This window comes from Rhinoraja longicauda, chromosome 4 (assembly GCF_053455715.1).
Source record: "Rhinoraja longicauda isolate Sanriku21f chromosome 4, sRhiLon1.1, whole genome shotgun sequence".
NCBI lineage: Eukaryota > Metazoa > Chordata > Chondrichthyes > Rajiformes > Arhynchobatidae > Rhinoraja > Rhinoraja longicauda.
In genome coordinates this window covers 71,757,056-71,779,723 of record NC_135956.1, presented here as the reverse complement: position 1 = coordinate 71,779,723, position 22,668 = coordinate 71,757,056, and the positions used below count along the sequence as shown (strand labels likewise).

Here is a 22,668-nt window from a genome sequence, read left to right as displayed (position 1 = left end):
GGTGACGGAGGTATGTGTTGAGGAGCACTTTGGGTCTAGTGATCATAATGCCATTAGTTTCAATATCATTATGGAGAAGGTCAAATCTGGACCAAGGGTTGAGATTTTGGATTGGAGAAAGGCTAATTTTGAGGAGATGAGAAAGGATTTAAAAGGAGTGAAATGGAAATTGTTGTTTTATGAAAAGGATATAATAGAGAAATGGAGGATATTTAAAGGTGAAATTTTGAGAGTACAGAGTCTTTATGTCCCTGTTCGGTGGAAAGGAAAGAATAATAATTTGAAAGAGCCGTGGTTTTCCAGGGAAATTGGACACTTGGTTCGGAAAAAGAGGGAGATATACAATAAATATAAGCTTCAGGGAGTAAATGAGGTTCTTGAGGAATATAAAGAATGTAAAAGGAATCTTAAAAAGGAAATTAGAAAAGCGAAAAAAAGATATGAGGCTGCTTTGGCAAGTAATGTAAAAGTAAACCCCAAGGGGTTCTACAGATATGTCAATAGCAAAAGGATAGTGAGGGATAAAATTGGTCCATTAGAGAGTCAGAGTGGACAGCTATGTGCTGAGCCGGAAGAAATGGGGGAGATATTAAACAATTTCTTTTCTTCGGTATTTACCGAGGAGAAGGATATTGAATTATGTGAGGTAAGCGAAACAAGTAGAGTAGTGATGGAAATTAGGATGATTAAAGAAGAGGAGGTACGGACACTTTTGAAGAATATAAAAGTGGATAAGTCTCCAGGTCCTGATAGGATATTCCCTAGGACATTGAGGGAAGTTAGTGCAGAAATAGCAGGGGCTATGACGGAAATATTTCAAACGTCATTAGAAACAGGGATGGTGCCGGAAGACTGGCGCATTGCGCATGTTGTGCCTTTGTTTAAAAAAGGTTCTAAAAGTAAACCTAGCAATTATAGACCTATTAGTTTGACGTCTGTGGTGGGAAAATTAATGGAAAAGATACTTAGGGACAATATATATAATTATTTGGATAATCAAGGCCTGATTAGAAACAGTCAACATGGATTTGTGCCTGGAAGGTCATGTTTGACTAATCTTCTTGAATTTTTTGAAGAGGTTACCAGGGAAATTGATAAGGGCAAGGCTGTGGATGTTGTCTATATGGACTTCAGTAAGGCATTTGACAAGGTTCCACATGGAAGGTTGATTAAGAAGGTTAAATCGTTGGGTATTAATAGTGAGGTTGCAAGATGGATTCAACAATGGCTGAATGGGAGATACCAGAGGGTAACGGTTGACAATTGTATGTCAGGTTGGAGGCCAGTGTCTAGTGGAGTGCCCCAAGGATCTGTGTTGGGTCCACTGTTGTTTGTCATTTACATTAATGATCTGGATGATGGTGTGGCAAATTGGATTAGTAAATATGCAGATGATACTAAGATAGGTGGAGTAGTTGATAGTGAGGTAGATTTTCAAAGTCTACAGAGAGACTTGGGCCTTTTGGAAGGGTGGGCTGAAAGATGGCAGATGGAGTTTAATGCTGATAAGTGTGAGGTGCTGCATTTTGGTAGGACAAATCAAAATAGGACGTACAGGGTAAATGGTAGGGAATTGAGGAATGCAGTGGAACAGAGGGATCTGGGAATAACTGTGCATTGTTCCCTGAAGGTGGAATCTCATGTGGATAGGGTGGTGAAGAAGGCGTTTGGTATGCTTGCCTTTATAAATCAGAGCATCGAGTATAGAAGTTGGGATGTAATGTTGAAATTGTACAGGGCATTGGTGAGGCCGAATCTGGAGTATGGTGTGCAGTTCTGGTCGCCAAATTACAGGAAGGATGTCGACAAAATGGAGAGGGAACAGAGGAGATTTACTAGAATGTTGCCTGGGTTTCAGCACTTAGGCTACAGAGAGAGGTTGAACAGGTTGGGTCTTTATTCTTTGGAGCGTAGAAGGTTGAGGGGGGACTTGATAGAGGTTTTTAAAATTATGAGAGGGACGGACAGAGTTGACGTGGGTAGGCTTTTCCCTTTGAGAGTGGGGAAGATTCCAACAAGGGGACATAGCTTCAGAATTGAGGGACAAAGGTTTAGGGGTAACATGAGGGGGAACTTCTTTACTCAGAGGGTTGTGGCTGTATGGAATGGGCTTCCGGTGGAAGTGGTGGAGGCTGGCTCGATTTTATTATTTAAGAGTAAATTGGATAGGTATATGGATAGGAGGGGATTGGAGGGTTATGGTCTGAGTGCAGGTAGATGAGACTAGGTCAGGGAGAATGGTCGGCGTGGACTGGTAGGGCCGGACAGGCCTGTTTCCATGCTGTAGTTGTTATATGTAATAGCACATGCATCCCAATGTGAATTTAATGCTTCTCCATTAAACTCCCAAAGACTGAATACGTTTTTAAAACAAAAATGTGTTAATAAATGTGTTGGAAAGAACTGCAGATGCTGGTTTAAATCGAAGATATTCACAAAATGCTGGAGTAACTCAGTGGGGCAGGCAACATCTTGGGAGAGAACGAATAGGTGACGTAATGGGTCGAGACCCTTCTTCAGACTGATGTCAGGGGAGTGGGCGGTACAGAGATAGAATGGAGTCGGAGACAGTAAGACTAGTTGAAGAACTGGGAAGGGGGAGGGGATGCAGAAAGAGGGAAAGCAAGGGCTATTTGAAGTTCGAGAAGTCAATGTTCATATCGCTGAGGTGTAAGCTATCCAAGTGAAATAAGAGGTGCTGTTCCTCAAATTTGTGCTGGGCTTCACTCTGACAATGGAGGAGGCCCAGGACAGAAAGGTCAGTGTGTGAATGAGAGGGGAAGTTAAAGTGTTGAGCATCCGGGATATCAGATAGGTTTCGGCAGACTGAGCGGAGGTGTTCAGTGAAACGATCGCCAAGCCTGTGCCTGGACTCGCCGACAAACAGGAGTCCACACCTGGAACAGCGGATACAGTAGATGAGGTTGGAGGAGGTGCAAGTGAACATCTGCCTCACCTGAAAAGATTGACGGGGTCCTTAGACAGAGTTGAGGGGGGAGGTATAGGGACAGGTGCTGCATCTCCTGCGGTTACAGGGGAAAGTACCTGGGGAGGGGATGGTTTGGGTGGGAAGGTACAAGTTGACCAGGGAGTCGCGGAGGGAACAGTCTCTGCGGAAAGTGGAAAGGGGTGGATAAATGGCAGCTCTGAATGAATGGAAATCTTGACAACAACCTTCCAGATATGTAGAGAACTCCAAATAATTTAAAATGCATGTCATCGGAAGTTATACTAATGAGAAATCATTCTTTTGGTAAAATTTGGCCAGCTTAAGTTACCAATTTCAACTTTTCATCATCCATTACTATTACCATCCTTCAGGTGGAAAAGAAAACAGAGAAATGGATTTAGTTCCCACTATTCATTCAATTTATTATTTAAGCACCCAAGCAGTGGAGATTGAATGGATGAGGTTTGTGTATGGTTTATATATGAAGTTTATCTCATGTTTTTATTAATTTGCATTCATCGTAAATTGCCAATACCACCAGACTCTGTATTCTGATTTACAACCAATCATCAATGAGCTAACGGTTCTAAAAGCATCACTTCCAAGCTACATGGCGACAAAGTTCATATAGGACATACTGCAGAGAGAGTTGGATTTATAATGTGCCTTCTGAAGGTCTGCCACCTCAAAGCAATTTAGAGCAAACTAAATACATTTTATTCACTATGGGAAGAAACACAACGGCCAACTCACACATAAGCTGCTGGAGGAATTCAGCAGGTCAGGCAGCATCTGTAGGGGAAAGGAGCTGTCAATAATTCGGGTCGAAATGCTGTATCAGGACTGACATTTATGGAGATGTTGCAAGGACTCGAGGGACTGAGTTACAGGGAGAGGTTGGGCAGGTTAGAACTTTGCTACTTGGAACGTAGTAAACTGAGGGGTGATCTTAAGTCTATAAAAACTTGAGGAGAACAGATAGGCAGCACGGTGGCACAGCGGTAGAGTTGCTGCCTTACAGCGTCAGAGACCCGGGTTCGATCCTGATTATGGATGCTGTCTATAGGGAGGTGGACACAAAATGTTGGAGTAGCTAAGCGGGACAGGCAGCCTCTCTGGAGAGAAGGAATGGGTGACGTTTCGGGTTGAGACCCTTCTTCAGATCCGAAATATCACCCATTCCTTCTCTCCAGAGATGCTGCCTGTCCCGCTGAGTGACTCCAGCATTTTGTGTCTACCTTCGATTTAAACCAGCATCTGCAGTTCTTTCTTACACACACCGTCTGTAGGGAGCTTGTACGTTCTCCCCGTGCCCGCGTGGGTTTTCTCAAAGTTCTGCGGTTTCCTCCCACACTCCAAAGGCGCACAGGTTTATAGGTTAATTGGCTTTGGTAAAAATTGTAAATTATCCCTTGTATGCGTAAGATAGTGTTAGTGCAAGGGGATCGCAGATCGGCGCAGACTTGGGAGGCTGAATGGCCTGTTTCCACAAAATATCTCTTAAAAAAGGATTTCCCAGGATTGGGGAATTAAGATCTGGAGGGTGTATACTTAAGGTGAGAGGGGAAAGATTTAAAAAAGAGCTGAGGGGGCAACTTTTTCACACAGCGGATGGTGGGTATATGGAACAAGCTACCAGTGGGAGCATTAGAAATGGGTACAATGACAACTTTTTAAAATATATTTGGGCTTGTTCATGGGTAGAAAATGATTTTGAGGGATGTGGGTCAAATGTAGGCAAAGGGGAAGAATAATCCAGGTAAAGTATTGGTAATTCATGGTAATTTATGTAGGCAAAGAGAAGAATACTCCAGGCAAAGTAATGGTAATTCATGGTAATTTATGTAGACAAAGGGGAAGAATAATCCAGGCAAAGTAATGGTAATTCATGGTAATTTATGTAGGCAACGGGGAACAACGGGTGTCATGGGTTATGGGGAGGAGGCGGGAAAATGGGATTAGGAGGCAGAGATCAGCCATGATTAAATGGCGGAGTAGATTCGATGGGTCGAATGGCCTAATTCTACTCCTATAACTTGTCAACTTGTAAATTCTTCCTTCTTGTCTGAAGAATGGCTCCAACCCGATATAACATCCATCCTTTTTTTCCAGAGATGCTGCATGACCTCCTGGGCTACTTGGAGTACTGAGGCACTTTGTGTCTATCTCAGATAGACATCTTGGCCGGTATAGACAAATTAGTCTGAAGGATATGTTACCATGCTGTATAGCTCTGTAACTCCGTGACCACAGGGATTGTCCACAGGGAAGCAGGTTCCCATTGGTACAGCAACCTCTTGTGGCAACCTCTCAACCTGCCATGGAGACAGGGAATGAACAAGGATAGTCAAAGGTTAAATGATGCTACACTTTATCTGATCAACAGGCTCAACTGATCATATATACAGTATAAACCTTCCAGTGTTATATCGAGCTAATAGGATAAATTAAGATAGAGAAGCAAGGATGGGAACTGAATATAAAGCTGAGAATTTTTAAATGAAGGGAATGATTGACCTGGACCTGATGAGGTCAGAAAGCCTGCGAATGACGCAGAATTCATTCATGATGGACTTGGGACAAGGGTAGTAGAGCTCTGGATGAAATCTTGCTGAAAGAAACCACTTCAATTATTTATTAAAGAAATAAACAGCACATCCGTCCGTAGTTTGGCTTGGCACCACGCACCTGCAATGTTAGACGTTTGACAGCATCCCACACTAATCCAATAAACGCTTTCATTCGTTCCTCTGAACTGCTCCATTCTTCACTGCTTTGCATTAGCTTGATCGGTACAGAGAGCGGTCGAGATTCTTGGGCAAAAATTAAAAGAGAATTGCAATCAGTAACAAAAAGCAATTGTCGGAAGGATTATGCACTTCAAGTACACTGTCGTTCATGTAAATTCCACTGCTAAAATTCTTAATTCTAATGAGAAACACTTGCATTTAAACATTGCCCTTCAAATGCCTTTCAATACACCCCAAAATAGTTTACAGGAAAGGAAGAAACAAAGAACTGCAGATGCTGGTTTATACCAAAGAAAGACACAAAGTGCTGGAGCTCAGGACAGGGAGCATCTCTGGAGAAAAAGGATCTTTTTCTCCAGAGATGCTGCCTGACCTGCTGAGTTACTCCAGCACATTGTGTCTATACAAGAAATGAAGTTCAAGGATAATTATGGGGGTATGGAGAGAAGGCAGGAACGGGGTACTGATTGAGAATGATCAGCCATGATCACATTGAATGGCGGTGCTGGCTCGAAGGGCCGAATGGCCTCCTCCTGCACCTATTGTCTATTGTCTATTGTCTATAATCATTGCTGCGTGTAGAAAATTTGGCAGCTAATATGAGTATAGCAACTCTGAGAAAAAACAAAATGACATTAACCGGACAATATGTGGGCAGCACGGTGGCACAGTGGTAGAGTTGCTGCCTCACAGCACCAGAAACCCGGGTTTGATCCTGACTAAGGGTGCTGTCTGTACGGAGTTTGTACGTTCTCCCTATGACCTGCGTTGGTTTTCTCTGGGATCTCCGGATTCCTCCCACACTCCAAAGACGTACAGGTTAATATACGTAAAGACGCAAGTTAATTGGCTTGGTATAATTATAAATTGGCCCCAGTGTGTGTAGGATAGTGTAAGTACACGGTGATTGCTGGTCGGCGTGGACTCGGTGGGTGAAGGGCCTATTTCCATGCTGTATCTATAAACTAAACTAAACTAAATATTTTGCAAGTATATTGATTAAATAACAGGTATTGCCAAGTCACTGAGTAGAATCTTTGCAAAATTGCTAAAGGACCTTTTTCATTCACTAAGGAGCAGAAAAACCTCTGCTCAGGTCTAATCTTCTCTCACCGTGAAGCACCTCCTCAGAAATGAACAAGAATGCTCACTATGAATAAATTCACAGCATGGATTCAAAACAGGTTTTAACATGATTATCTTGGCTCTCAGCAGGTTTGTAACATGCTGTTAATGCTAATGTGTCGACCATGTTATGATCCACAAATTTCACAAATATTTCGAGAATGAATAGCTTCTTAAAATTAAAATTTGAGAATTTGAGGAGTAAATGCAATGTTTAGTTTATCACGTCAAGCAAACTTAGTTGAGAGCTTAAGAATAAATCCCCAAATTCAGAAGAAATCATGGATGCCATGCATGGAAAACAGACAAAACTGCAGAAAAGTGCTATTTCTGTTACTTGCGGTAGTTTGCAAAAGAAAGAAAATTGAATGCTGGAGTAACCCAGCGGTTCAGATAGCATCTGAGGAGGGAATGAATGGACGACGTTTCAGGTGGGGACCCTTCTTCAGACTAACTGTAGAGTGGGGAAGAAAGCTGAAAAATCAGTTGAGGGAGGGACAGTGATGGATAGATACAGGTGAAGTATTTCTTGATATTCTCCTCAATCTTCTAAGGAAGTAGGGTGTTGATGGACTTCCTTTATGATTGCACTGAATAAAAATGCTCAGTGTGGATCAGCCATCTCAAGCTCAAGAAGGGGAACTTCATGGAACAACAGCATTGAACCTCCGAGGTGAAAATGTTCTTTTAAATTTGTGACTCGGTCTGGTATTCATTGCGAATTAGGAATACAATTTTCAGTTCTCTTCGACAGAATTGGAAAATAACCCACTTGGCTTGATTTGGCTATTCAAACTGATCCTCATTTCCCCTATTAGATTAATTGAAATTTCTCACACGGTCACCAAAAAATAAACTCCACAGAAAACAATGGAAAAGGACCAAAGGGCACACACAGACCCTTCAGAAATTCTGCACCATGAGAGGAGAGGCTGTGGAAGAAGTTGATTTGAATTAACAGAGCAGATAAGCCTGTGAGTAATTCTGCATATTCTCATCCAAATTACTCAAGCAATCAAACTCCAGGAGATCTTGGTTGCGCTCAGATCAGTCTCAACTGACTAACCATTCACCACCATTAACTGTCTCTGTCATCCGCTTCCTGAACGTCGATGCCTTTAAAGGACAGCGTGCCAACAGGAACATAAGAACAGAAGTAGGTCGTTCTGCTCCATGATCCAGTTCTCCTGTTCAATTAGGTCACGGTGAATTGGCTACCTCTGTCTTTCTTGGATTTGTAGCCCAAGGCTCAGTTCCAAGCTTTGATGCAAAGAGCAACTGCACATAAAATAATAAATTCTGGGCATTCAAGTTAACTATTCACCTGCAGTTGTTGGTGTGATCGGTACCTTTTAATTTCACTTTTATTCGTTTGTGGCACGAGAAAGTCAGTGGCACTGTCAACATTTAATAACCATTTCTTCTAGCTCCTGATCTGAGCAGGCAATTAAGAGTCAAACTGAGTGTTGTGATTGGAGCCATATATAAAACGGAACAGATACACAGAACTGATTTCCAGTGGAAACAAAGAACTACAGAAGCTGGTTAAAAAAAAAGACAGAAAGTGCGAGAGTAACTCAGCAGGTTAGGTAGCATGTGTGTCGGAAGGAACTGCAGATACTGGATTAAACCAAAGATAGACACAAAAAGTTGGAGTATCGCAGCGGGTCAGACAGCATCATCTCTCGAGAAAAGGAATAGGTGACGTTTCGGGTCTGAAGAAGGGTCTCGACCTGAAACGTCACATTCCATTTCACCAGAGATGCTGTCTGACCTGCTGTGTTACTCCAGGTTTTTGTGTCTAGGTCAGATAGCATTCCTGGAGAACATGGGTAGGTGATGTTTTGGGACCTTTCTTCAGACTGAGTTCCTGGCCTGGAGGACATTAGTTAACCTGACAGTTTTATTTACAATGATCTTATTGATTCATGATATATTACTGAGGTCATCTTATTTTTTTAAAGTCCTATTTTTCATTTATTTATTAAATTATTATTAAACATTTATTTATTCGTCTGATTTTAAATCCTCCAGTTGCTATGGATAGATTCAAATCTGTGTCAATAGATCAATAATTGAGAACCCTTAGTTTAGAACTCTTACTTTAGAGATATAGCATGAAAACAGGCCCTTCGGCACACTGAGTCCACAGTGGATGAGAGGAGATCTTATCGAAACGTATAAGATTATTAAGGGGTTGGACACGTTAGAGGCAGGAAACATGTTCCCAATGTTGGGGGAGTCCAGAACAAGGGGCCACAGTTTAAGAATGAGGGGTAGGTCATTTAGAACTGAGATGAGGAAAAACGTTTTCAGTCAGAGAGTTGTGAATCTGTGGAATTCTCTGCCTCAGAAGGCAGTGGAGGCCAATTCTCTGAATGCATTCAAGAGAGAGCTGGATAGAGCTCTTAAGGATAGCGGAGTCAGGGGGTATGGGGAGAAGGCAGGAACAGGGTACTGATTGAGAATGATCAGCCATGATCATATTTCATATTTATTTTTCATATTTCAGATACAGCGCGGAAACAGGCCTTTTCGGCCCACCAAGTCCGCGCCGCCCAGTGATCCCCGCACACTAACACTATTAACACTATCCTACACACACTAGGGACAATTTTTACATTTTACCCAGTCAATTAACCTACATACCTGTACGTCTTTGGAGTACATCACATTGAATGGAGGTGCTGGCTCGAAGGGCCGAATGGCCTCCTCCTGCACCTATTGTCTATTGTCACACCATTCACACCAGTTCTATATTATCCCACTTTCTCATCCGCTCCCTGCCCACTCGGGGCAATTTACAGAGGCCAATTATCCTACAATCCGCATGTCCTTGGAATGTGGGAGGAAACCCACGTGTTCAAAAGGAGAATGTGTAAAATCCACACAGATAATACTCAAGTTTAGGATCGACCCTGGGTCTCTGGAGCTGTGAGGCAGCTACTTTACCGAATGCCCCTCGGTACGGTCCAATTAGTAATCTAATCTCGATGTTACCATGCCTCATTCTTATTTGCACACTGAAAACAGCCATATATTTTCTTTTAAGAAATACACTGACAATGGAAATGTTCTATTTGTTGCACATATGAATTTTTGAAAATTGTTTTAAAAGCTGTTGCATGATGAACTGGAAGAACGAGGGAGTTAGGAATGGAACTTTGATTATACAACAGAAACAAGAGACCAGTGCTTAATGGATGTAATTTTGAACTTATGGCCTATAAACAGGGTTCAGAATTGAATCTGCTCTCACCATCCTTTCAAGCAGCACATTCCAGATTATAATAGCTCACCACATGATTATTTTTTCCTCATGTCGCCTATAGTTCCTTTGCCAATTACCTTAAATCTATGTCCTCTGGTTACCAAACCTTCTGGCACTGAAAATATTTACTCTATCAAAACCATTCATGAAATCTCCACTTAACCCTTCTCTACGCTGAAGAGAACAATGCCGGTCTCTCCAGTTTTGCCACGTATCAGAAACCTTCAACCCTTCCGATAAACCACCGCTGCATCCTCTCGCAGCCCCTTGAACCTACTTTTGAAAGCAGGGTGTCTTGAGCTGGCCACAATATTCCGTCTGGGGTGAACCAAGGTTTTAAGAATCATTTTGGCAAAACTTTCTTGCTTTTGTACTCTATGTCACTGCTTAAAATGAAGCATCCCACGTGCCCTTTTAACAGTCTTCTCACCCCAAGGCCGGACTTCATGTCACCACAAACATCAGCATATAAGTGCCGTTTGACGGCACTGGGCCTGTAGTCACTTAAGTTTGGAAGGATGAGGTGGGACCTCACTGAAACCTACAGAATAGTGAAAGGCATGGATACAGTGGATGCGGAGAGGATGTTTCCACTAGTGGGAGGGTCTACGACTTGAGGGCATAGCCTCAGAATAAAAGGACGTGCCTTTAGAAAGGAGATGAGGAGGAATTTCATTGGTATTCATTGCCACAGATGGCTGTGGAAGCCATCATTGGGTATTTTTAAGATGGAGATTGACAGGTTCTTGATTAGCAAGGGTGTCAAGAATTATGGAGAAAAGGCAGGAGAATGGGGTTGAGAGGAAAAGGCAGATCATAAGACCTGAAGAAAGGTCCTGACCCGAAACATCAACCATCCTTTTTCTCCAGAGATGCTGCCTGATCCTTTGGGTTACTTCAACACTTTGTGTCGATCTTTAAATACGCTGCAAGTCAGGCTTCTTTGATCTCTTACACTGCACCAGTGAAGTCCAGCATAAGCTCAAGAAACATCGTCTCATCTTCCAAACATCTCTGGATAACATGGAGATGTTGTATTTTTGGGTCTTTCTTTGAAAACCAGCATCTGCAGATCCTTGTGTCTCCACGTGATAGTATTTCTTGTGTTCAACACGACCATAAATTTGCAGCTATTAGATCTAAACTTCATTGCACAGAATTGGAGGGAGAAATGTACATAAATGCAGTGAAATACTAGGCTGGTTTCAACGTGAGTTCAACGTTCTTTAATGGCAGGATGAAGTGATCTTGAAGTGGGGGGAAATTGCAAACTATTTACTCTCCCACAATCATAAAGCTGGTGCTCACAAAAATCACTTCATCTTGGTGAGGCATTTCTTCCTGGCCACGCATCATGCCAAGGTAGAGTACGTATAGGAAAATTAATCAGACAAAAGGGTGACTCCAAGTTCCTACATCATGTGAATTCCTCTTCAGACCCATCTGATCTTGCATGCCCCGGCAACTTAACATGCCCAGGTGTAGCGCCCTAATAAATCTGCCATCATGTCTGCAAATTGAATTCATTTTTTCAATCTTTTTTTTTTCTTTGTCTTAGTTCATCCAAACCTTTGTTGAAAATGTTAACAGGAACAAATAAAAGTGACAAACTAATGCCAGTAACTCCCGATCTGTAATCCAAAACGACAGTCTGTTTCACATTCAGTCGCAGAATTGAACTCGTAAAGACCTGCACCAAAAGATGGTTGAACAAAAGGAGCTGCACTGGGAGAGCTGGTCTCATTGCAATTACAATGATACTCTTCACTCATAACAAGTTACCTCGGATCCAAACAGTAAAGGTAAGTAAATAATATCTAAATTGAGTGCTCTGCCATACATATTGGAACCACAGTAAACCTTTGTTATTACAGACCTCTATATAAGGTATTTCAGTTTAGTTTTTAGTTTAGAGCTACACTGTGGAAACAGGCCATTCGGCCCACTGAGTCCATGCCGACCAACGAGTTCCGTACACTAACACTTTTTTACAATTTTTACCAAAGCAAATTAACCTACAAACTTGTACATCTTTGGAGTGCGGGAGGAAATCGGAGCACCCAGAGAAACTCTACGCGGTCACAGGGAGAACATACAAACTCCGTACAGTCAGCACCCGTAGTGAGGATCGAACCTGGGTCTCTGGTGCTCTGAGGCAGCAAATCTACCGCTGCGCCACCATGTCGCGCTCAAGGTTATAGCGCACTGTCTCTTAATGAACAGCTGCTTGTTGCACTTCGGAGGCTATTGAAATTGACAAGGCATTAAAAATGACAAGCAATCACTATGATCGACATTTAACTCGATTAAACAATGTAACAAATAGCCTTCAGTATTTTTAGGTCGCAGTAACAAAAAAACATTTTTAGCTGCTAAAAAGAGCTTTGTATTTGAAAACAATTCGTTGCTTCACTGAGTGGCGGCTAGGTGGTTGGAGCAAATTCCTTCCTCGGTTATTGTGGACAGATGGCAATAACGGACACAACAAGGGTTCACTGTATTATTAAATAGAAAGATTCCTGACATATGGCTGCAATGGTTCCTTCACAAAAATGCATTTGTGTATTATTATCCATATACCTTTTTATGCAACCAAGTTTTGTAGAGCATGTTGTCTTTCATTTTCCTATCATCAAGATCATGTACAGTGCAAACAATTCCTTGTAACTCAACATAAGTCACTCTCTTGTAAATGTTACAATGCATAAATATACGTTTTAAGCTTTGGTGCCCAAAACTGCACACAACAATCCACTTCATCTTGCCAATCTCCCAAGAATGGAAAATAACTTATTTTGATTTATAATCAAGTACATTTGAGAAATATTAGTTCTGCATTGATACAAACTTCAAAGCATCCTTTGCCATTTCCGAACATTGTCGTTACCAACAATCCTGACTCTTGATATTACTTGAAACTCCTTATATTGGACTAAAACACCAACTAACCTTTCTTCTGATTACTTTTATCAGAATGCTGCTATTTATTTTCACAAAGATATGCATTCATTCCAAACAGTGAACCTCTTCTTGTCAACATTTTCTTTTACTTTGGAACTTAATTCTCCCACTAGTTTATTATTGTGTAGTTCTAATGTTTTTGTGATATCAGCCGTAACTGCCACCAACAACCAGCCCATTTTGTTGTAATAACAAGAAACGGCAGATGCTGGTTTACCAAAGAAAGACACAAAGTGCTGGAGTAACCCAGCTCATCAGACAGCATCTATGGGGAACATGAATAGGTGACGTTTCGGGTCAGGACCTTTCCTCGCACTCAACTTTGTTGTATGGGTCAGTCATATAATAGCAGTGTGTCAATCCTATTTCATCTATTATGACAGATAGGGCGGCACAGTGGCACAGCAGTAGATTTGCTGCCTTACAGCGCCAGAGACCCGGGTTCGATCGTGACTATGGGAGCATTCTGAATGGAGCTTGTATGGTCTCCCTGTGACCGTGTAGGCTTTCTCCCGGAGCTCCGGTTTCCTCCCACATTCCAAAGACGTGCAGATTTGTAGATTAATTGGCATCGGTAAATTGCCTCGAGTACGGAGGATGCACAGTGGCACAGCAGTAGATTTGCTGCCTTACAGCGCCAGAGACCCGGGTTCGATCGTGACTATGGGAGCTGTCTGAATGGAGCTTGTATGGTCTCCCTGTGACCGTGTGGGCTTTCTCCGGGAGCTCCGGTTTCCTCCCACATTCCAAAGACGTGCAGGGTTGTAGAATAATTGGCATCGGTAAATTGCCTCTAGTACGTAGGATGCAAAACTGGGATAACATAGAATTAGTGTACAAGTGATCGTTGGTCGGCGCAGACTCGTTGGGTCGAAGGACATGTTTCCCTGCCGTATCTCCAAATTAAAGACTAAAACTAAGAGAGCTGTGGTCATAGACACTGGAACTCTCCAAATTGAGGCATTGTGGTAACATCGTCCTTGCAGTGGCTCGAGATGTCAGCTCATCTCCACTTTCCTAAAGGTACCAGTTCCTGTCAGGAAAGCTGCTGTCTTTGTCAGTGACACCCACATCCTAAAAATGAATATTTGAAAAAAAAAACGACACTTTTGATTAGTCAACCAATCACATCCTCTGCAAAAAATAATAATAAATCGCCGATAATTTGCTTCATTTAACCTCTTAAATATAAAATTTGGCATCAGCAAATGTAAAATACTAGCACTGAGAACAGGACTTCTGCTTTGATAAGCCCAATGTCAATATCAAGCAAACTTCAAGTTAGAGTAACAAATAACTTCAGATAGACACATTGACTCAGGCAGCATCTCTGGAGAAAATGAACAGGTGACGGTTTTGGGTCGAGACCCTTCTTCAGACTGTCCTTTCTGGGACTGTCAGTGACTGAGAGAAAGAACTGTAGATGTTGGTTTATTCCAAAGATAAACACAAAATGCTGGAGTAACTCAGCGAGTCAGGCAGCAACTCTGCAGAAAATGGATGGGTGACGTTTCTGATCGGTCTGAAGAAGGGTGCCGATCTGAAATGTCGCCCATCCTTTTTCTCCAGAGATGCTGCCTGACCCGGTGAGTTCATCCACCATTTTTTGTCATCAACTTGGCACAGTTCAACTACATGCAAAATATAATTCTAACAACATGCCCAAAATCAAAATGCAGAAAGGCATTATGACTGCACCGGCAAGACTGTCTCCATTTCCGATCAGCTGTCTTTCTGGCCTCTCATGTTGATTGTCAATCTGCAGTTAATTTCAGGCAATTTTCTGTTGTAGGTCAGGTAATGGAGTAATGAGCTAAGGCAGCCCAAACTCATTTCACTAGGGCCTTTCCATCTGGCAAAGGGAAGTCTTGCATACAGATAATGTGTGTTTAACTTCAGCCCCAGTTAGTGATGAAAGGCCAGCATCTCTTTACTGCAAACCTCTTATTTCAAGCCATTAAAACCAAAGCTGCATTTCACAGACTGGTTTAGGTCACTTTCAAATGATTAGCAGCTGATGGCTATCAGCTAATGGCACTCAAGGATAGGGTCAGTAACATAACTACTGGTCTTTTCGATAATATATTAATGATTTTAATACATTGTTAAGATAATATTAAGTCTTTTCTCGCCTCCAGCAATCTCCCCACTTTCAGCTAGAGGTAGGATCCCGACCCGAAAAGTCACCCATCCTTTTTCTCCAGAGATGCTGCCTGACCCGCTAAGTTACTCCAGAGCTTTGTGTCTGTCCTCAGTAGATACCAGCAACTACTGTTCCTGTCTACACAACCTACAAACCTGTACGTCTTTGGGATGCGAGAGGAAACCGGAGCAGTCGGAAGAAGCCCGTGCAGTCACGGGAACAACGTGTGAACTCCGCACAAACGACACCCGAGGTCAGGATCAAATCTGGGTCTCTGGCGCTGTGATGCAGCAACTCTATTGCCGCGCCACCATGCCACACAAACCTACATTTATGTTATGCTCTCACTACTATTATTTACGAATGAGGTCCCTTCTCTCTCTCCCACCAGTCACAAAGTGTTCTTGCCAGATGCAAGCAACACACTGGCTTCAACACCAATTTTAATAATTTCAGACTGTAAACACTGACCCTGTTTCTTGTTTGTCATAAAGCTGCTGCAGGCCACGGTTCTGCAGATGTGTTTTATACCTCCTCCTGCCGTGCTATGCTTTGTTTCTTTACTTATCCAATTAGCACCATTTGTTTTAAAGTGAATCTATTATTTTTAATCCCTGTTGCCTTCAACCATTTTCTTCTTTTCTGCGCCTCTATCCATGCATGGACACTATTTTTTTCTACCTCCAATGACAGGTAACTGATCTAAAACGCTTCTCTCTCCATCGAAGCTGCCTGCATTGATACTTATTTTCAATTTCTTTTTTCACATTTCCTGCATCTAAAGATCTTTCTTAGAAAATAGAACATAAAACAATATAGTATAGGAACAGGCCCTTCAGCCCACAATGTTTGTGCTGAACATGATGCCAACAACTACTCTTATCTGCGTGCACATCAACCATATCTCTCCATTCTCTGCATATCCATGTGCCTATCCAATAGCCTATTAAATGCCACTGTCATATCTGCCTCCTCTGACAGCACGTTCCAGGCACTCACCACCCTCTGTGTAAAAACTTGCTTTGCACATCTCCATTAATCAATGCTTCTCTCACAAACTATGCCCTCTAGTATTTGATATCTTCTTCCAGGGAAAAAGGTTCTGACAGCCTACCCTATCTATACCTCTCATAATTTTATATACCTCTATCAGGTCTCCCTGCAACCTTCGGCATTCCAAAGAAAACAATCCAAGCCTGAGCAAGCTTCCCCTGTAGCTGATACGCGCTAATCAAGGCACCATTCTGGTCCCAACCCGAAACGTCACCAATCCATGGCCTCCAGAGATGCTGCCTGACCTACTGATTTCCTCCAGCACCTTGTGTCATTCTGGTAAACCACCTCTGCCCCCTTTCCAAAATGTCTACATCTTCTTTCAATAAAGAACAGAACTTTTGTTTTGTCTTGTAGCAAAGCTTGACAATTTTCATTGGAGATTTTCCTTGATGTGGGACGTGGGATGCTACCTGAAATTGTAAAATTATATGTTTGTACCATTGAGTTCATAAGTTCGAGGAGCAGAATTAGGCCATTTGGCCCATCAAGTCTGCTCCGCCGTTCAATCATGGCTGATCTATCTTTCCCTCTCAACCCCATTCACCTGCCCTCACCCCATAACGAATGACACCCTTGCTAATCAGGAATCTGTCAATCTCCACCTTAAAATTATCCATTAACTTGGTCTTCACGGCCATCTGTGGCAATGAATTCGTCAGCATCAGCACCCTCTGAGTAAAGAGATTCCTTCTCATTTCTTTTGTAAAGGTACATCCTTTTATTCTGAGGCTATGGCCTCTGGCCCTCGACTCTCCCACTAGTGGAAACATCCTCTCCACATTTAATCTATCCAGGCCTGCATAATTTTGAGTTGTATAATTGTATGTACTTCGATCAGGACACCACTCAGCCTCCTTCCTCTGGCCCCTCCACATGTCTAATAGGTCTCCTTCAAGGTAGATACCCAACCAGTTCTCCCTTTTCACCACACACCACCCCTCCCACGCCTCATCACGCCAAAATGTCATCTATTCCGTTTTCTCCAGAGATGCTGCCTGACCTCCTGAGTTATTCCACCATTTTGTGTTGATCAACCCTCGAACCGTTCCCTCGATGCCCAAACTAAGTACCTCCACCTACAGTCGCTTCCATCTACCATGCCTATCTGACTGAACACAAAGGCAAGCAAATTATTTAGCCATCGGCTGCATCACCACACAATCCCCTCGATCACCAAATTAAGCCACAAGCCTGATTAGCAATCTTATCACTTTCTGCTTTTTAACAGCACAGCTTTGTCTGAATGTGTCTACCTAGTAATTGGGCCAATCCTATCCACCTCACAGGGTTAGGCATGTGTGAATGATTAGACCATCAGACAGATGGAAATTTTTTGGAACAAACCTGTCCCTCGTAAAGAAGGCCTGTGAATGAGTCAAAAGCATATTTTGTACTTAGCTTGATTCAGTCATTCATTGGAGGTTGACAGCAATCAGTTTCTGAGGAGTTTTGGCAATGAATCAATGAAAGGGGCCCAAATCTGAGAACTATTCTTTGATTGGAGTAAGTTAAAATAATCTGTCATTTTTACAAAAATGTAGGTCAAATTAAGCATGTTACCCTGGCCTATGTGGGGATGAAAAACAATGTACATGACTGTTGTTCAAGGAGAAACAAATGAGAGAAATAGAACAGGGAGATGCACAGAGTCTCTTGCCCAGAGTAGGGGAATCGAGAGCCAGAGAACATAGGTTTCAGGTGGGGTGGGGTGGGGTGGGGTGGGGTGGGGGGTGGGGGGGTGGGGGGGTGGGGTGGCAACTAAACGGGACAGGCAGCATCTCAAGAGAGAAGGAGTGGGCGACATTTCGGGTCGAGATTCTTCTTGGTCACGACCCGAAACGTCACCCATTCCTTCTCTCCAGTGATGCTGCCTGTCCTGCTGAGTTACTCCTGTTTTTGTGCCGGAGCAGGTAGTTGAGGCAGGTACTATTGAAATGTTTAAGAAACATTTAGGCATATATATGGATAGGACAGGTTTAGAGGGATATGGGCCAAATGCAGGCAGGTGGGACTAGTGTAGATAGGACACATTGGTAGGTGTGGGCAAGTTGGACCAAAGGGCCTGTTTCCACGCTGTGTGACTCTATGACTAAATCAGTATTTTGTTTTAACTTGAAGGGCCCTGCCTCACAGCACCTGATGTGTGGGTTTGATCCTCGCCTCGGGTGCTATCTATGTGGAGTTTGCACATTCTCTCTGTGACCGCGTGGTTTTCATCCGGGCGCTCTGGTTTCCTCCCACTTACCAAAGGCATGCGGATTTATAGGTTAGTTTGGCGGAAAATTACCCCAATGTGTAGGGAGTGGATGAGAAAGTGGGATAACGTAAAACTGGTATGAACAGGTGATCGATGGTCCATGTAGACTCGGTGCTTGTTCATGCTGTACCATGCTCTAAACTAAAACAAAAAACAGGCTTTTCACTGTACCTTGGTACACGTGACAATAATAAACCTGAGCCTAATGATCTTCCATCAGGATCGGGATGTAGGTCTGTTATTCCAGATGAAGGCACAATTGTGCTATTTGAAAACAGATGGAATAGCAGAAAGCAAAATCAAAGGGATCCTCAAAAACAGCCTCTCACTGAAAGGGGATAAGCTGGCCAACTAATCTTCTCTTTATAACTTGGCTTGATGCCTGCGTGGAGGATTCCAGATTAAACTGCAAACATCTTTGTTGCAGCATTACAGATGCTAGAGTCCATTATTCAGTCAACGTGAATAACATAGAAACATAGAAAATAGGTGCAGGAGGAGGCCATTTAGCCCTTCGAGCCAGCACCGCCATTCATTGTGATCATGGCTGATCATCCACAATCAGTAACCTATGCCTGCCTTCTGCCCATGTCCCTTGATTCTCCTAGCCACTAGAGCTCAATACTTCAACCAGCATCCTCAAAAAACAAATTGATTAATCACTTGTTTCAATTGTTGTTGACCCATCACTGTGCAGAAACTGATCTCCACATTTTCCCATAATAGTAATGACCCTTCAAAATCGAATTCCGTTTTAATTCATTGATTCAAGCGATTTCAAACTTCCCTTCCCATTTTGACCTTTCTGACCTGGGCCCCCTCCATTGTCAGAGTGGGGTCGCGTGCAAATTGGAGGAACAGCACCCCATATTTTGCTTGGGCAGCATACAATCCAGCGGTATGATCGTTGATGTCTATAATTTCAAATAACCCTTGCATTCCCTCTCTCTCTCCCTGCCTAGTTGTCCTACCAGTTCCACTGTTTGCATCCTTGATCAATCAAGGTCCACTCGCCAGCTGGAGAGCGGTCCAGGCCTCCCATCTACCTCGTTGGAGTCCTCTGAACTATCTTTAATCGGACTGTTTCGGATTCCATCTTGCACTAAATGTTGTACCCTTGATCCTTTATCTGTGCACTGTGGACAGCTTTGGTTGTATTCATGTATAGGTTTTTCTTTGACTGGATAGCACACAAATAAACGCTTTTCACTGTACCTCAGTACACATGATAATAATAAACCAAACTAAACTAACAACATTTCAGACATGGGCAGGTACATGGATAAGAAAAGTTTAGAAGGATATAGGCCAATCGTGGACAAGCTTAGATGGAGCCAATTTGGTTGGCATGGGCATGTTGGGCCAAAGGGACTATTTCTACAAATTAAATCCGGAGTAAAATCATCATAGTGAAGCTTCTACTGTATGGGGTTCATAAGTTCCAGGAGCAGAATAAAGCCATTCGGCCCATCAAGTCTACTCTGCCATTCAATCACGGCTGAACTATCTTTCCCTCTCAACTCCATTCACCTGCCGTTGCCCCATAACCTCTGACATCTGTACTAATCAAGAAATTTCAATTTCAAATTATGTGTGAGATATCAAATTATCACACACAACTGATGCTTGAAACACAGAGGCACTGATTAAAGCAAAGAAACATGTTTTGATTTTGCATTTGTCACATTAGATTTACACTTCCTTGTTACCCATTATTGTTTCAGAATGCATTTTATTCCTAATGTTCCTTTTTTCCACCTCTCATCCCTGATGATAGATGAATTTTCCATCTTGACCTCCTAATGACTTCTTGTTATTAACCTCAAATGGTATACCCCATGCATATCGTTCACGGCCCACACAGTCATTTATATTGTCAGTCAACACAGTTGTCTGGTTGCCCAAAGTGGAATCGGGTATTATTTCCATTGCATAAACCTTTCTAAGGCTCCTCATTACAGAAATACTGTTTGTGTTTAAATGTAAAGCTTTTCCCAAAGTCTGAAAGAGAATCATGTGTATTATTTTAAAACAGACATCACTCTCACAAGCTCTGTGAAGTATTTGCCTTATCATTATTCCATTTCCAATACAACATTCTTAACGCTATGTTTGGGATACAGATGTTTGTCATGTTTTCAACTTTGTTTAGAACATTTAAAAATAAATATTCCTTTGATCGTTGTGATTTTCCTCCAAAAATAAACATCAATGCCTTCCCAATCTTATCCTCCCATCCCCCATACATACACACACACATACACACACACAGAGTGATAACAAAAGTTTTCAATTTACTCAAACACAATACAGATGCAAAACAGTGATTCCAAACTACTTCAACAAGGTTATCAACAATTATTTTTTTTAAAGGATGAAAACATTTAGTCTGGCTTTTTGAAAGTTGTTTGGCACAAAAGAATTTGGGCGGCATAGTAGCGCAGCAATAGAGTTGCTGCTTCACAATGCTAGAGACACGGGTTCGATCCTGACTACGGGTGCTGTCTGTACAGAATTTGCACATACTCCCTGTGATCACTTGGGTTTTCTCTGAGTGCTACACACAATCCACACACTTTCCTCCCACACTCCAAAGATGCACAGGTTTATCAGTTAATTGGCTTCTGTAAATTGTCCCTAGTGTGTAAGATAGTGCTAGCAAACGGGGTAATCGTTGGTCATTGGTTGGCCAGTTCCCACGCTGTATCTCTAAAGTAAAAAGGATCTTTTAACCTACTAACCCACACTGCCATAGGATACAGTTATAGAGTTATACAGGACAGAACCAGGCCCTTCAGCCCAACTCATTGATGCTAACCAGGCTGTCTATCCAAACTAGTCCTTGCATTTGGCACATATCCCTCCAGACTGTTTACATCCAGGTAGCAATACAAATATATTTTAAACATTGTGAATGTACCAACCTCTGCTGCTCTCTCTGATTGTTCAATACCAACACCCGCTGTGTAAAAAGGTGGGCCCTCAGGTCCCTTGTAAAATCTTTCTCCGCTCACCTTAAACCGACATCTTTTAGTTTTAGACACCCCCAACCTGGAGAAAAGACTGAAACCATTCATTTTATCTGTGTCTCCCATTATTTTATACACCCATTATTACTTTGGGACTTTATACCTTGGAACACACGAGGATGAAGGGTGTGTAGGAAGGAACTGGTTTAAACTGAAGATAGACACAAAAAGCTGGAGGAACTCAGCGGGAAGGCAGCATCTTTGGAGAGAAGGAATGGGTGACGTTTCGGGTAAAGACCCTTCTTCAGACTGGACTCATAGATAATCTTATAGAAGTCTACAAAATCATGAGAGAAATAGATCGGGTAAACACACAGAGTCTTTTGCCCAAAGTCGGGGAATCGAGAACCAGCAGATATAGGTTTAAGGTGAGGAGAGAAAGATATAACAGTAACCTGAGGGTTAACCTTTTAACACAAAGGTGTAAGGGTGGCGGGTATATGGAACGAGCTGCGGAGGAGGTAGTTACAGCAGGTAGTATTGTGACGTTTAAGAAACATTTAGACAGGTACATGGATAGGACAGGTTTGGAGGGATATGGGGCAAGTGCAGGCAGGTGTAGATGGGCATGTTGGTTGGTGTGGACAAGTTGGACCGAAGAGCCTGTTTCCACACTGTATGGCTCAATGATGCTATAAGATCACCCCTAAGCCTCCGAGGCTCCAAGGAAAAAACGCCATCCTGTACACACATCCTCTTCTTAAAACCTTCCCAGCTTAATGATACCCTTCCTATTGTAGGGAAACTGATACTGTGCACAATACTCCAAATATGATTTCACCAACGACATATACAGCTTTATCCTGACATCCAAACTCAGTACCCTGTCCTACGAAGGCAAGTATATCACACACCTTCTCTCCTGCCTTGTCTACCGGGGTCCCCACTTTCGGGGGATATGTACCTGTACTTCTACGGGTTCGACAACTCTCTCCAGGACCATGTGATTTACTATGTAAGACCTGCCCTGGTTTAACTTACCAAAAGGCAACATCTCACACTTGTCCAAGTGAAATTCCATCTGCCATTGCGTTGGCAAGTTGGACCGAAGGGCCTTTCTTCCCATGCTGTCAGACTCTACCCTCAAACACAAATCATGATAGTAACAGAGAAAGGTTAATATAGA

At 42.6% G+C, this 22,668-nt stretch overlaps 1 protein-coding gene across 5 annotated transcripts in view; it reads right to left on the bottom strand.

The window, feature by feature from the left end:
- Positions 1-22,668, bottom strand: part of vps13b (vacuolar protein sorting 13 homolog B) — a 752,723-nt gene that overhangs the window by 323,621 nt on the left and 406,434 nt on the right. For all 5 annotated transcript variants that reach the window (XR_013547184.1, XM_078398050.1, XM_078398047.1 and 2 more), the window contains exon 22: positions 5,639-5,763. Coding sequence is in view for 4 of the 5 variants with exons in the window: in XM_078398050.1 (XP_078254176.1) it covers positions 5,639-5,763 (125 nt within the window). In the remaining variant the exon portion in view is untranslated. The remainder of the gene's footprint in view (positions 1-5,638; positions 5,764-22,668) is intronic.